The 13906-nt window shown below is 40.2% G+C and overlaps 1 protein-coding gene and 1 long non-coding RNA gene across 6 annotated transcripts; both read left to right on the top strand.

Annotated features, from left to right (window-relative positions):
* Positions 1-6471: 6471 nt before the first annotated feature.
* LOC121654098 (ATP-dependent DNA helicase PIF1-like) lies at positions 6472-9685 on the top strand. Of its 5 annotated transcripts, XM_042008015.1 has the most exons (4): positions 6472-7777; positions 7910-8263; positions 8381-8479; positions 9273-9685. In XM_042008015.1, exons 1-3 carry the CDS (start codon positions 6734-6736, stop codon positions 8468-8470), a joined length of 1488 nt encoding a protein of 495 aa, XP_041863949.1. In that variant the 5' UTR covers positions 6472-6733; the 3' UTR covers positions 8471-8479; positions 9273-9685. The 5 variants fall into 5 exon arrangements, with proteins under 5 accessions (XP_041863949.1, XP_041863940.1, XP_041863931.1 ...); XM_042008006.1 differs by having other exon boundaries at positions 6472-8188; XM_042007997.1 differs by having other exon boundaries at positions 6472-8263.
* An 81-nt stretch (positions 9686-9766) lies between these two features.
* LOC121655336 lies at positions 9767-10443 on the top strand. Its single transcript, XR_006013169.1, has 2 exons — positions 9767-9858; positions 9954-10443. It is a non-coding gene; the product is annotated as an uncharacterized LOC121655336 (long non-coding RNA).
* Positions 10444-13906: the final 3463 nt, after the last annotated feature.

Genomic DNA, 13906 nt, shown 5'->3' with positions numbered 1-13906 from the left:
GCTGATCCTTATTCTGGACTAACTGAAGGTTTGTGAGCTGTAAGTATTTGTGCTGCACACAGTTAAAGTTTATTTGTGTTAAAATATATAAATAAAAGTAAAAGATAACCACTAGACGTTCCTGGAGTGTGTTTATTTCCAGAGAATCAGCTCCTGTGCAGCTGCCACTGAACTCACTGCAGGTTTGTTAACGTCTTGCTATAAAAGACCACATCCAGCATTGGAGAAGCAGTCTGCTGTCTGTCCTGAGCTGAACTGACGAGGAGAGGAAGCCAGAGACCAGAAGCCATCTTCGTCCCGCCACTGTCACTGCTGGTGCTGCGTTCCAGATTTGCGTCATAAAAGTCGATATAAAACAGTCACAGATCTGACTAGAGCTTAGTGTCATATCTAAAACATTATTAAATTCATACAGTTCTATCTATTGGCAAAACTAAGAGTAGCATAAAACCAAAGAAGTAATCTGGTGTAACATCTGACGTAACTGATCTCTATATATTTCTGGGTATTAATTCTTTGTAAAACCTCTCCTAGTAAAAGTTACCGGTTTAGTTTAACAGATTCTAGCTTATTCATCTAATTCAGAATAATTTTTTAAGATTTAAGGACAAAGAACTTGGTTAATTTACAGTTTGAACAGTAAATATTTTGGGGTGTTCTTGCAGTGATTACATTTCCCTTTAAGAGTTGGTGCATATCAGATTATTTTCAAGTGAAAACCTAGTTGATTATTCACACCCATAAACTTTATAACACAACTGTTTTAATAGTTTTGGGTCAACTGATAAAATACTAGCCGACTGTGAAGCCTAAACATTATATTTACTGGTATAATTTTTGAATAAATACTGAGAGAAACCTTTCAGTATATTGCAAGTAGCACAAGCGTTTGAAAATAAAACCTGAATATTTACTTGTCTTAAATTTGTGGATTTGAAGAACAACAATGCCAAGACGTAACCAGAAGTCTCAAGCTCAGAAACGCAGATGGAAGGAGCAGAAAGAAGGAAAAGGTGAACAAGCAGGTATCACTTCTCAGAGCACCAACCAGGTAAACGTGTCTGTGCCATCCACTGAGAGATCTTCACCTGCCACTCTGGTTCCTGATGGAAATACAGGTATGAACGGATCACAAAGCAATGCTCCCAGTGTATCACACGTCTCAGCTACACAGCAGATAAATCAGACACAGCCACAGATTTCTTATGCTGACATGGTAAAGAGAGGAAATCCCAGAAATAATACGCCTGTTGTAGAGTCTTCTAGTGCTCAGCAAATAAACAGCAGACATCAGACCAGTTCCTCCACTTCAGCACCAGCTTCTGATGGTAAAACTGTCATGAATACTCCCCAGCATGATGCTTCTAAACACCAGGTAAACCAGAGTGTACCACCGGTATCTTATGCTGACGTTCTGAAGAGAGGACTTGATGCAGCTGGACCATCTCATGAACGCAGAGTAAACGTGGAACCTCAACCATCTGTGACACGAGTGTGTGCTCCAAGGAGTCAGGATTCAGTCAGATATGGAGTTAAATCTAGAAACAAACAATGTGTAGCAAACAGTTTGATGTTTCTGTCGTTTCTCCATGAGGATGAAAACATTACCAGAGCAGATCTTCAACGTGTTTTGGATAAAGGTGATGGACTGTACCGACAGATCATACAGAGGTTTCCTGGTAATGCCTATCTTGCTACAGATGAATTACCTGAACAAGTAAAAGCACGAAAGACTAAATACCACGTAGACCTGACTCAGCCATCTTATTATGGGAACTTTGGAGGTGTATGTGGTCTTCAGAGTCTTGAGACCGGACTGAGCCGTTTGTCTTCAGATATACAGTATGCAGTGCTCATCATGGGCGGGTTATCGATTGCAGTTTTTCGAACTACTGATGGTCGTTTCGGCTTTTTTGACCCACATCGAAGAACCAAACATGGACTGCCAGTACCACCAGGAATTTACAACATTGGGAGCGCTATAATGCTGATATTTACACGTCTGACTGACCTGATCAACCGGATCAAATTAATCTATAATAGATTTCACATGCCATTACATCGTGAATATGAGCTCAAGCCCCTGTCGTTTTACATGGAAAACTCATCCAGCCTGGAAAATGCTGAACCAGACAGAGAAAGCAGACCAACACCTGTTGATACACCAACTTTGGTGCATGAAACTGTGGATGAATCAGACACATGTACAGCCATTGATCAGTCTGAGAACATTTATACAAACACTCACATTAAAGCTGTTGAACAACCTGACACTGAGGTGGGATCTTTTCCAACACAGGACTGTCTTTCAAAAGAATCAACCGTGACAGCTCAAGTATTGATCCCCATCACTGAGATTTCTACTGATGTAGCGAATAGATCCAGTGAACCTGTGACACAATCTCCTGTTATGTGTGTTGAACCAGAACAGAGTGACATTACTTCATTTTCAGCTAGTGCTACCATTCATTGTGAAACAAATGTTTCTTCCAAAATCATAAACAGACCTGGTAAAGATTGTTCTGATGCTGCACTGTTACAAATTTCCTGTAAATTGTCAAAATTTTCTAAACACAAAAGAAGAAAAATGAAAAGGAGACTATTAATTACAGAAAAACTGAGACAACAAAAAGTTGATAAAAATCAGAAAGAGAGGCAACTATATTTTTCTAATGAACTGTATAGAGCTAAGAAAAAATGTTATTCTACCAAGAGATATCAAAACACTAACATTAGACAGAAGAAAACTCAGTACATTAGAAATCAATATAAACATAATCCTGAATTTAGAGAGAAACAAAGATCATTTATCAGAAATTCTTACAGACTAAATGAGGTGTTTCAACACAAACAAAAAACATATATCAGAAGTCGTTACAGACAAAGTAACGAATTTCGAGACAGTCAGAAAACCTATATTACCCAACGTTATGAAAATGACAGATTATTCAGACTCAGACACAAACAAGTGATGAAACAACTGATGAGAGACAGATACAATAACAATCATTCTTTTAGAGTGATGCATAAGATCAGATGTGCTATGAATGTAAAAAGAAAATACAGACGAATGAACAGACAAACTCACAATGTAGAAACTGAACCAGAGACCAGAATAAATCAGATCGTAGAGCAGAACCAGAGTGAGCCAGAGAACAGTTTGATCAATGAAGCAATATCTGTTTTCAGATCAAACATAAAAGCAGGTCCCACCTTTGTTTGTTCTTCATGTGAAAAAGCATCTTTTCCCAACCAAGTCAAAGTTTGCAAAAGATCAAATTATAAGAAAAATCCAGAAGTAGTTGCACAATGCCTGACAGGAAAGTATGTACATGTTTGTGATGAATCCTGTATAAATGAGCAGTGCTCTGTGCCCAATGAGAGAAAGAAAGAGTGGGTTTGTCACACATGCCATGAACATCTTAAAAAAGGAAACATGCCAAGACTTTCTGCAGCAAATAACCTTCAACTCCGTAAGATTCCACCTGAACTGTGTGATCTAAACATCTTGGAGAGACATCTGATAGCAAAGTGCATACCGTTTGCCAAGATCATTCCTCTTCCTAAAGGCAGACAAAGACTCATACGTGGAAATGTGGTGTGTGTTCCATCAGAAGTTAATGAGACAATTAACATGCTACCTAGACTACGTTCTGAGTCTCAAGTTTTACGAGTAAAACTGAAAAGACGTCTGTCTTATAAAGGCCACCAGCTCTTTCAGTCTGTCACCTGGTCCAAACTTGTTCAAGCACTTCTCAAGCTGAAGCAGGTCCATCCCCAGTATCAGGATATTACTATCCGAGACGAAGCTGAACTCTGTGATCCAACACTTCCTGATGCAGACGATGATGATGATGATGATGATGTAAGCATGGGAGAGGATGACTATGATGAAGCTGATTTGCTGGAGATTGACATGATTGAGAAAGATGCACTGTGTGATGCAGAAAATGAGCCTCAAAGTGATCAGGACATGCAGAGTGACACTGAAGCGGAACACAGAGATGATGCAGAACCAGATGAGCTGCCAAATGGAGGTTTTGCTATAGAATCGTGTCTTCAGCCTGTTGACATATCAGATGAGATTCTCGGTTACACCGATAGCATCTACTGTGTTGCTCCAGCAGAAAGAAATGATCCAGTCAGCTTTTTCAAAACACCTAAACTCGAAGCCATAGCGTTTCCCTGCCAATTTCCTACGGGTCAGAACACCATAGATGAAGCTCGAGAAACATATGTCACACCTAGTGGATATTTCAAGTCCAGACTTTTCCACATTGATGAGCGGTTTGCTAGAGATCCTAATTATCTGTTCTTTGCACAATTTGTCACTGAAATTCACTTGGCCAATTCCAGCATGATGGTACAGTTAAGAAAAGGAAAAACAAAAACCAGAGATGGAAGAGAAATAAACTCAGCCATGTTACAGGACAGAACAGAAGTTCAGAAGCTGGTGAGAAATAAAGATGCAGTCAGATTCATGATCCCACTAAGAGGAACTCCTGCATACTGGGAAAGAACCTCCAAAGACCTTTTTGCCATGATCAGACAGTTGGGAACTCCTACGTTCTTTCTGACTTTTTCTGCTGCTGAATTCAGATGGCCTGAAGTGATAACAGCTATAAAGAGACAGCAAGGTGAACACGTAGATTTTGAAGCTCTAAACTGGTCAGAAAAAAGTGAAATTCTCAGATCCAACCCTGTCACATCCATGCGTATGTTTGATAAGCGCATTGAAGCACTGTTCAGAGACCTGCTTCTCTCTCCTTCACAACCTCTGGGAGAAATTATCGATTTTTTCTACAGACTAGAGTTCCAACACAGAGGAAGTCCACACATACATGGTCTCGTCTGGGTAAAGGATGCTGTAGAACTTGATGTGAATGATGATCAAACTATCTGTGATTTCATTGATAAATACATCTCAGCCCAGCTGCCTGACCCAGACACACAACCTGAACTGTACAGGAAAGTGAGTGAGCTCCAGAAACACAGTAGGAACCACACAAGAACCTGTTTCAAGAGTGTAAACTCTGGTTGTCGGTTTGGTTTTCCAAAGCCGCCCTGCAGAAAAACCATGATTGTGAGACCTGATGAAGAAGGAGACATTAACGCTGCCAAAGAGAAACTGAAGCCTCTCATGGACCTGCTTAATGAACCTGAAATTGCTTCCTTGACTTTACAACAGATCCTGGTTCGTTGCAACCTGACGCTGCAAGAATATGAAGGATGTCTTCATTTGATGAACAAAAAGATTGCCGTCCACCTGAAACGTGATCCCAAAGACTGCTGGATTAATGGTTACAACCCACATCTGCTGAAAGCTTGGGATGCTAACATTGACGTTTCATATATTGTCAATGCTTATTCCTGTGTGGAGTATCTCTGTAAATATATTACAAAACAGGAGACAAATCTTTCAAACTACTTGACAGATATGTTACAGAACGCAGACAGAGATCATGTCAATGAGTGTGATGAGATGCGAGCCGTCATGCAAGCTTACTCAAAGAAAAGAGAAGTCAGTGCTCAGGAGTGTGTGACTCGTGCATGTGGAATAAAAATGAAAAAGTCTTCACGAAGCACAATTTTTGTTCCCACAGAAGAAAACTGCTGTAAAATGAGTCGTTCTATAGCATTCTTGGAGGAAATTCCACCAGAATCTTGTGACGTCTGGATGACAAGTTTGAATGACAAGTACAAAGCCAGACCAGAGAGACCAGAGTATGAGGAGATGTGCTTGGCTGATTTTGCTGCTAACTGCAGATTTGTCAAGAGTGAAAATGCTAAAAAGGACGATGTCTTTCCACTGCTCAATGGACTAGGATATGTTCAACAGCGTAAAAATGATAAACCAGCTATCATCAGATATTACCACTGTTCAAAGGAAAAGCATCCTGAAGAATTTCATGAGAGATTACTGAGACTGTACCTTCCTCACAGATCAGAGCAGGAATTAAAAAGAAACTTTCCTACATATCAGTCTTTCTACTCTTCTGGATGGGTGGTGCTACCCGGATCAAACCATTCTGTCTATGTGAAGAACATTGTCAAACACAACAGAGACAAGTACGAGAAACACAGTGAGGCCATTGAAGAAGCACTGGAGGAGTTTGGGGAGAACAGAAACGTTGTGATCGATGAATGGTGTAATCTCGCTCCAGAATCTGAAGTTGTGAGGTTGGATTGTGATGAAGACCTGCTGGTAAGAGAGCTAATCAATGAAAATGAGCAGGAAAATGTTCCTGACCTTTGTCCTCAGTCTGATGCTGCAACAGAACTCAGTGCAATCAGACAAGCCCCTGCCATTGATCCAACTGTTCTCAGACAAATGTATCAGAACCTGAACCAGAAGCAGGCCTGTGTGTTCTACGCAATCAGAGACTGGTGCATGAAACGTGTCTGTTCTGTCAATCAAGAGCCATTTTTCTTCTATGTAAACGGTGGTGCAGGAACAGGAAAGTCACATCTGATTAAATGCATTCACTCAGAAGCATCAAAGATACTGAGCAGACTGCCGAGACATGCAGAGGAAGCCGACATATCGAGCCCTACTGTTTTTCTCACTGCATTTACGGGAACTGCAGCTTTCGGGATTGGTGGAACAACGTTGCATTCTCTCCTTCGCTTGCCTCGCAGTTTAAAACCTCCCATTCAAGGACTTGGCAATAAACTGGATGAAGTCAGAGCTGAACTGTACAATGCTGAGATCATTATCATTGATGAGATTTCTATGGTTTCCAAGCAGCTTTTTGCTTATGTGGATGCCAGACTGAAACAGATCAAGGGTAATAACAGACCTTTTGGAGGAATGTCAGTCCTAGCTGTTGGAGATTTTTATCAGCTGCCACCAGTACGACAGTCTAAACCTCTCTGTGTGCACGACCCATCTGAGATTGACCTATGGCAGGAACATTTTCAGATGATCACCCTGACTGAGATCATGCGTCAGAAAGATGATGTTGCCTTTGCAGAAATGCTGAACAGGATTCGAGTGAAGGAGAAAGATGAGGAACTGTCTGAGTCTGACAGAGAATTGCTGACACAAGCCATCACTAAACCAGAACTTTGTTCCACCGATGTTCTGCACATTTTCCCCACAAATAAGTTGGTTGAAGATCACAACTCAGCAACGCTGTCTCGGTTATTTTCTGACATCATCACTATTGATGCAGACGACTTCCAGAAAGATTCTCGATCAGAAAGAATGACACGGCAAGACAAACCCAGCAAAGGAGGACGCAATGATTTACCTGACACCTTGAAACTTGCGGAAGGAGCTCGTGTCATGCTCACCAGAAACATTGACATACAGAAAGGATTGGTGAATGGTGCCTTTGGTACTCTGATGAAGGTGATTACTTCTGAGACGAATCAACGCATCACAAAGCTTGGGCTGAGAATGGACAGTCAAACAGCTGGAAGACGTAGTGGACCTGCAGGATCTGACGATCTGGTTTACGTGGAGAGAGCAGAGGATACTGTGAAACAGAAAGGAGTGGTACGTAGACAGTTCCCCGTAAAGCTGGCCTTTTCTTGTACCGTGCATAAAACTCAAGGCTTAACGACACATGCAGCTGTAGTTTCCTTGAAGAAGATCTTTGAAGCAGGCATGGCTTATGTGGCTCTAAGCAGGGTGACTTCTCTCAGCGGACTCTATCTGTTGGACTTGGATGAGAAGAAAATCTACGCCAACCCTGAAGTTACTGCAGCCATCCAGACCATGAGACAAGCCAGTGTGGATGACATGATGCCTCTTCTTCCTCTGAGAGAAACCGTAAGCAGGCCTGACACTCTGACCGTCGTCCATCACAACACAGAGGGACTGCCATCTCACATCGATGACATCAAGAGACATCATGAACTGTGTCTGGCCGATGTACTGTGTCTAACCGAATCTCACCTGCAGGGCTCCTTTGTTGCAGACACTCTTCAGCTGGATGGATTCACCTTGTACAAGCGTAACAGACACGTGTCGTACACAAACCTTCCGCAGATGGCCAGCAGATGTGGCGGTGGAGTTGCTGTTTATGTGCGAAACCACATTCAGGTGCATGAGAAACAGTATTTGCATAATGTGACTGATCTTGAGTTTGTAGTTCTGAAGGTTGAGGCTCCAGTCCAGGCACTGATCGCAGCGGTGTACAGACCCCCCAGCTACAGTTTGAGGCGCTTCCTGGAAAACATGGTAAGCCTTCTGGATGCACTGGAGACGATGGACTGTCACCCTGTAATTGTTTGCGGCGACTTCAATGAGAATCAGGTACCCACTTCTCCCAAGCCCATTTTGGAGCTGTTCCAGTCTAAAGGTTATACACAGCTGATCACATCTGCCACCACAGACAAGAACACACTCCTCGATCTGGTTTTCATTTCCCAGCCACAGCAGATTCTCCATTCTGGTGTCATGAGGACGTACTGGAGCTACCATAACCCGGTGTTCTGCATCGTTTCCACCAGTGAACCATGAACATGTCTGGTGAGTTTTAAAGACGACGTTCATTTGAAAAACACTTTACTTTGTATTTTGGTGTACAGATCAGTGAAAAGTGTGCAAAAATTTAATAAATCATGAATACAGAGAAATCATGGTACAGAGAAATTATGGAAACAGAAATAATAGTACAGAATATTTATGGAAACAGAAATAATGGTACAGAATTTTGATGGATAGAGAATTAATGGTACAGAACCTTTATGGATAGAGAATTAATGGTAGAAAATAATTATGGAAATAGATTTTTGGCCTGTGCATTTACCTGGGTGGGTTGGGTTTGGGTTGGTAAATGCACAGGCCAAACATGGTAAGCCTTCTGGATGCAGAAGAATTCCCATGCAGTGCAGCGGCTGGTTTTGTACAAACCAGCCGCTGCACCTCATGGTACGCAGCTGTACTGCAGCAACTGCAGCACAGTTGCTGGTTTTTCATATACCAGCAACTGTTTGCAGCATCCAGAAGGCTTACCATGCAGTACAGCTGCTGGTTTGTATACATCCAGCAGCTGGACTAAAGCTGTTCAAAATAACTACATCAACACACCAGAAAGCATGAGCTTTCTGGTGTATTGATATACCAGCTGATACCCACAGGGTGCAGGGCATGGTGGGTTGGGGGTGGGGTGGGCAGTCAAAGGAACCATCACTGATTTATTCAGCTATTCACAGTTTCACTGCACTATTTGTGTGTACTTAGAGCTGAATGGGCAAACCTTTGACACGAGGATGTTTTTACCGGCAGAAAAGATGTTTTTGTTTAGAAGTTTCTTTTTTAGACGTGTGTACTCCAGACAGGAGACATGTTCTCCTGTGTCCTCTGTGACAACTTCATCCAGCACAACCATCTGCAGAAGATCTACACCATCACACTTCTACATCATCTTCATGAACTATTGGTGCAAACAAGAGACACCACTGCTGGACCACACAGAGAAGTCTTCTACATGCTGCCATCCCAGTCTTTCTTCAAGTAGGTGATGAAATGTCACCTGTGAAGCTTCACCTGACCACCTGACTGGGCCTGAGAAAGATCATTGACATCATGCTGCCATGCTGCACACCAACAACAGAGGAAGCAAGACTTTACGGAACTAAGAGACTCCTCCTCCTCCTGCCAGTGACCTGGGTTCCTCACAGTAGAAGAAAAGGTAATGAAATTATTCATTATTATTGTAATTAATATATATTCATCCATGTTGTTGATTACAGCGTCTAAGACCATTTGCTTTGTGTTTATCAGCTCGTCCTCTGCTGTGAGTCCACCATCGACCCTGATCATCAATACTGTCATCAAAACTCCCAAAGCATCTGGGTGTGAAACTGCACTGGCCAGGAGAAGACTGGACCTGCAGCACATTTAAGGTATATATTTATCATGTGCTATGCAGGCTTTCAGCTGGTGGTCTTAGATGAATTGAGTTAATACCAAAATGTGTTTATCCATTTCTTTTCCTCAGGACCAGTTCCATGTTCATGCCTGCATGACACCAGCTCTTAAAAAGAGTAACCTGTGCTGACTCTTGAGTCAGAGACCAGCCATGTTGCTGCAGGGAAACGTTGCTGAGGACCAGTCAACGTTTCTGGACTAACTTCCTCTCATCTGTGTAGCAAAAGGCCTTCTCAGTAAGACTCAACCTTCCTGTGTGCAGCAGAGACTGAACTGGTCCATGGAGGCAGCAGATGATCAGCCTCTGGAAAAGGAAACCATCACATGGTGATCACACCGTACATCTCCACTGTGACAACATGTTCTCAGACTGTCTAGTCTGCACCACCACACTGGACCACCACCAAAACAAAACTGAACTCAGCTCACACCATCCATCTTTGTAAAGATTATATTTTATAGTATAGTTCCATATTATTTATAGTTAAAGAATTAGTTTTGCAGTAATAATAGTAATGAAAGAATCACAATAACTGCCAATTATAATAAAATAATTATTTAATTAAGCATATTTATAACATAAATTAAAAGTTAATATTTGCCAAGTGAATTCAATTAAATTAAAAACCAATTAATCCCCTGAAAGGAAATTATAATGTTGTAAAGGTTTTAGCTTTCCCTTTTCTGTTAGCTTCCTCTTTGGTTCCTTTGACTGCCCACCCACCCGAAGACACTCTGTTTATCTTCAGAGTGTGTTGGGGTGTGAACAATTGTCCATATTCCGTATATTCATATGGAATATATAAGATGTATATATTTACATATATATGTGTCTGTATGTGTATGTGTATATACATATTTACAGTATTTTGTGTCAGTTGCTATTATTGTATATTATAAGAATAATAGATATGTTTATAATTATCATTACAAATGATTATTACAGTACAGTAATTATACTGATTATTTGTAGAAAGCATCCAGCAGGACTCACACATACATATGTTAATCTTTGGATGCTGTCTGTGCCTAATATTTAGGCCTTAACAATAATAAATTGCCTAAATGAAATAGGACATTGCAATGCCATTTCAAAATTTGGCATTTTCCACCATAAAGACTGCAAATGCAGCTAACAGCAGGTCCACAATTCAGTTAACCACCACAGCATCACAGTGTTGAAGCTGAAGAGACGGCCAAGCTAGCAAAGCCTGGAACATGTTTGTGTGAGTCCTGCTCAAGTGTGGGGTATCTGCTGGTATGTAGGTAGAAAACACATATATACACTTAACCTGGACTAATATAGACCCCAGTTAGAGACAAACATCATATAAAGAATATAATGTGACCAAATATATTGACAATGATCCTCAGGGTGTTCAAAGTAGTTCTGAAATGCCCACAACTACTGAGGAGGTCACACAGGCCACATCCAGAGATGTGAGTCGTCTTGTAGTTTTACGTTCAACCTGGGGTAACTCAGGTTATGTGTTCATAGATTTCACTAATAATATCATTATCTGCAGTGGGGCTGGGTCTATGAAAGACTGTGTGTACCCACATCGAAGCACAAAAGAAAAGTCTGATGGGATGTGGCTCCACATATCCATTTAAACTGTGATTTTTTTTATTACTATTAATGCCCAACAAAGGGTCATGTTTGTTTGAGTGTGTGCTATTAATAGCTTTTTGATTTTCCAATGTTTTATTCCATATAATTGCTGGCATTTAATATGATTACGTTTATCAAACAAAGCCAGTGCTTTCTTTAGGGTGGAGAATTCTCCTTTTTTTTTGTTTGTTTGTTTTGTTTAGTTAGATTCTCCTACTATTTTATTTACATTTTTTAATATATCTGTTAAACTGTATTGTACTTGTGAATGTTTCAGTCATAATGTTAATATAAATTATATTTGCTTTGGATATTGCCACATTTTCTTGGAGAAAATGTTTAAAATCTGTGCTGTAATTGCAGATGTTCTGCTTTCTTTGTTAAAATGGCTATTTTTTTTCTAATAGTGATATTACTTTGATGTGTTATATTTATTCAATCTGAAATGTTATCAAACTCTGGTTAATCTAAAAAGTCTAATTTGTTCCATTGTTATAAAATTAATTTCTGCCACATTTATTTTTCAAATTGTCATTCATGTTACTACATTTACATGTTATTGAGTTTCAATGTAATCTATGGCTTCCTTGATTAAAAATGTCTAACTTCTACTTATACAAACTCCACTGATCTGCTTTGTAGAAAGAATAATAAAAATGCACATTTTGAATATTGTCAGACTGAGTTTGAGATTATTCTCCTATTGAATTAAACTTAATTACTACTTGTGCTAAGACTTCAGCAGAAGGTTTCAGGTTTTGAGCTTTAAAGACTAATAGTGTTAACTTCAGCTGCATAAATACTTTGTCAACTAGCAGATTGCACCTGTCTTCAAACCTCTTCAACTATATTAAGCACATTTAAGTTAAACTTTTCATCGTTTCATCATATTTTCTCACCAGTGTCAGCTTTTCTTTTGCTTTTTACAATGATTTATTCCACTTTTCACCACTTCAGACCCTTAAAACTGAGAATCATGTAGTTCAAGTATAACTTCATTTGAAATATATCCAAACAATCTTTAACAACCACATTTCAGCACTCTATCTGTCCGATCTGTTGTTTCCTTCAGCACCATGGACAGCAGCACTGTTTGTCTGTTGTGAGCGTTCACACACCTCCTGACAGCACCATGGACAGCGGCGGTTTTTGGACTTCAACCTTTCAACCTTTTAAATTCCAGTTAGAGCTATAAATACTTAAACAATTAATTTCAGCTTAATAAATACTTTTCAAAAGTCACATTTCAGCTATCTTTCACTATCTTCAGCCATCTTTTCAGCATTTTATTTCAATCATTCAGCATGACAGCATTCACACATGCTGTTATGCAATAACAGCTTTTTCTAGTTGTGTGAATGCCGTGAGGCATTCACACTATAGTTTTCCTGTTTCTCTTTATTATTATTATTATTATTATTATTATTATTCCACCGTTTTTTCGGCACGTTTCACATTGAGCCTAGCATTTTTAGGCCAATTTCAACAATTTTGGTATCAAAATGTCCAGCTCGTTCAGGAGATGTGTGCTCTATGACTTTTGGCATATATGTTCAACTTTTCAAGTTATTGATCATTTATTGATCTTCAGCTCCCATTGAAATGAATAGGCATTTCAGCTCTTCAGCCTTCAACTGCTTCAAAACTTTCACCTCTTTCAGCTCTTATAACTTCAGCATACTTTCAGCTAGAAACACCATTCAAACTTTAAACAACTCACAAGGGATTGGGCTATTAAACTTCTATTCAACTTTTTGATATCTTTTAGCGTTATTGATTTATGGCAGTTTAAAAATCAATAACTTTTAGAATGTTCACTCCACTCTCTCCCACTCTAGCCCTCACTCTAACCTTTCAGCCTGTTCCACTACTCCAAACAAATTCTCATAACTCCTACAACTTTCATCGTAGAGACATAAATTATACATCAAAACGGAGGAATTTTAGTTGGCTTCGAAGAGAACCAAGAATGACAGAGCTGGGATTTACAGATCTCGAGCTATGCCTCTCCAAGCGAGGAAAAGTCTACTTTTGCTCCCATAGACTTCCATTAAAATCTGGATTCTAAGAGGAAAATGCATTTCTCATGTGTTTTTAACTCGTCACCATTTAAATTCTGTTCACATTACAGTAAAATAAACCACAATCCCTGCGTTCCCCAGACCCTCCTGGCGCTCACGGTGAAAAAATTATTCGGATAACGCTTCATAGTTTTCTCTTAATGAACAAAGTTGTTCGGGAGGTGTGCAAAGTGATCGGAACAGTGCAGCTCTGCTCTCTGCTTGTCAGTTAAGTGAGGGGCCGTTGTCATGACGACTCACTGACTGCTCTCAGCTGTGAGCAGGCAGCTGACCTTTCACCTAATTCATTCAGTCCTTATTGATCCAGATGATGGACTTCTCACCTGGATT

Source organism: Melanotaenia boesemani, chromosome 2, assembly GCF_017639745.1.
Source record: "Melanotaenia boesemani isolate fMelBoe1 chromosome 2, fMelBoe1.pri, whole genome shotgun sequence".
NCBI lineage: Eukaryota > Metazoa > Chordata > Actinopteri > Atheriniformes > Melanotaeniidae > Melanotaenia > Melanotaenia boesemani.
The sequence above is the reverse complement of the archived record's forward strand: the minus strand, read 5'-3'. Positions and strand labels throughout refer to the sequence as shown.

Bases quoted from the DNA above. Each gene is read 5' to 3' on its own strand.
- LOC121654098 (XM_042007997.1), top strand. From the start codon at position 6,734: ATGGTTTCCAAGCAGCTTTTTGCTTATGTGGATGCCAGACTGAAACAG. The intron at 8,264-8,380 runs GTACCCACTTCT...TTCATTTCCCAG, and splicing joins GCGACTTCAATGAGAATCAG to CCACAGCAGATTCTCCATTC.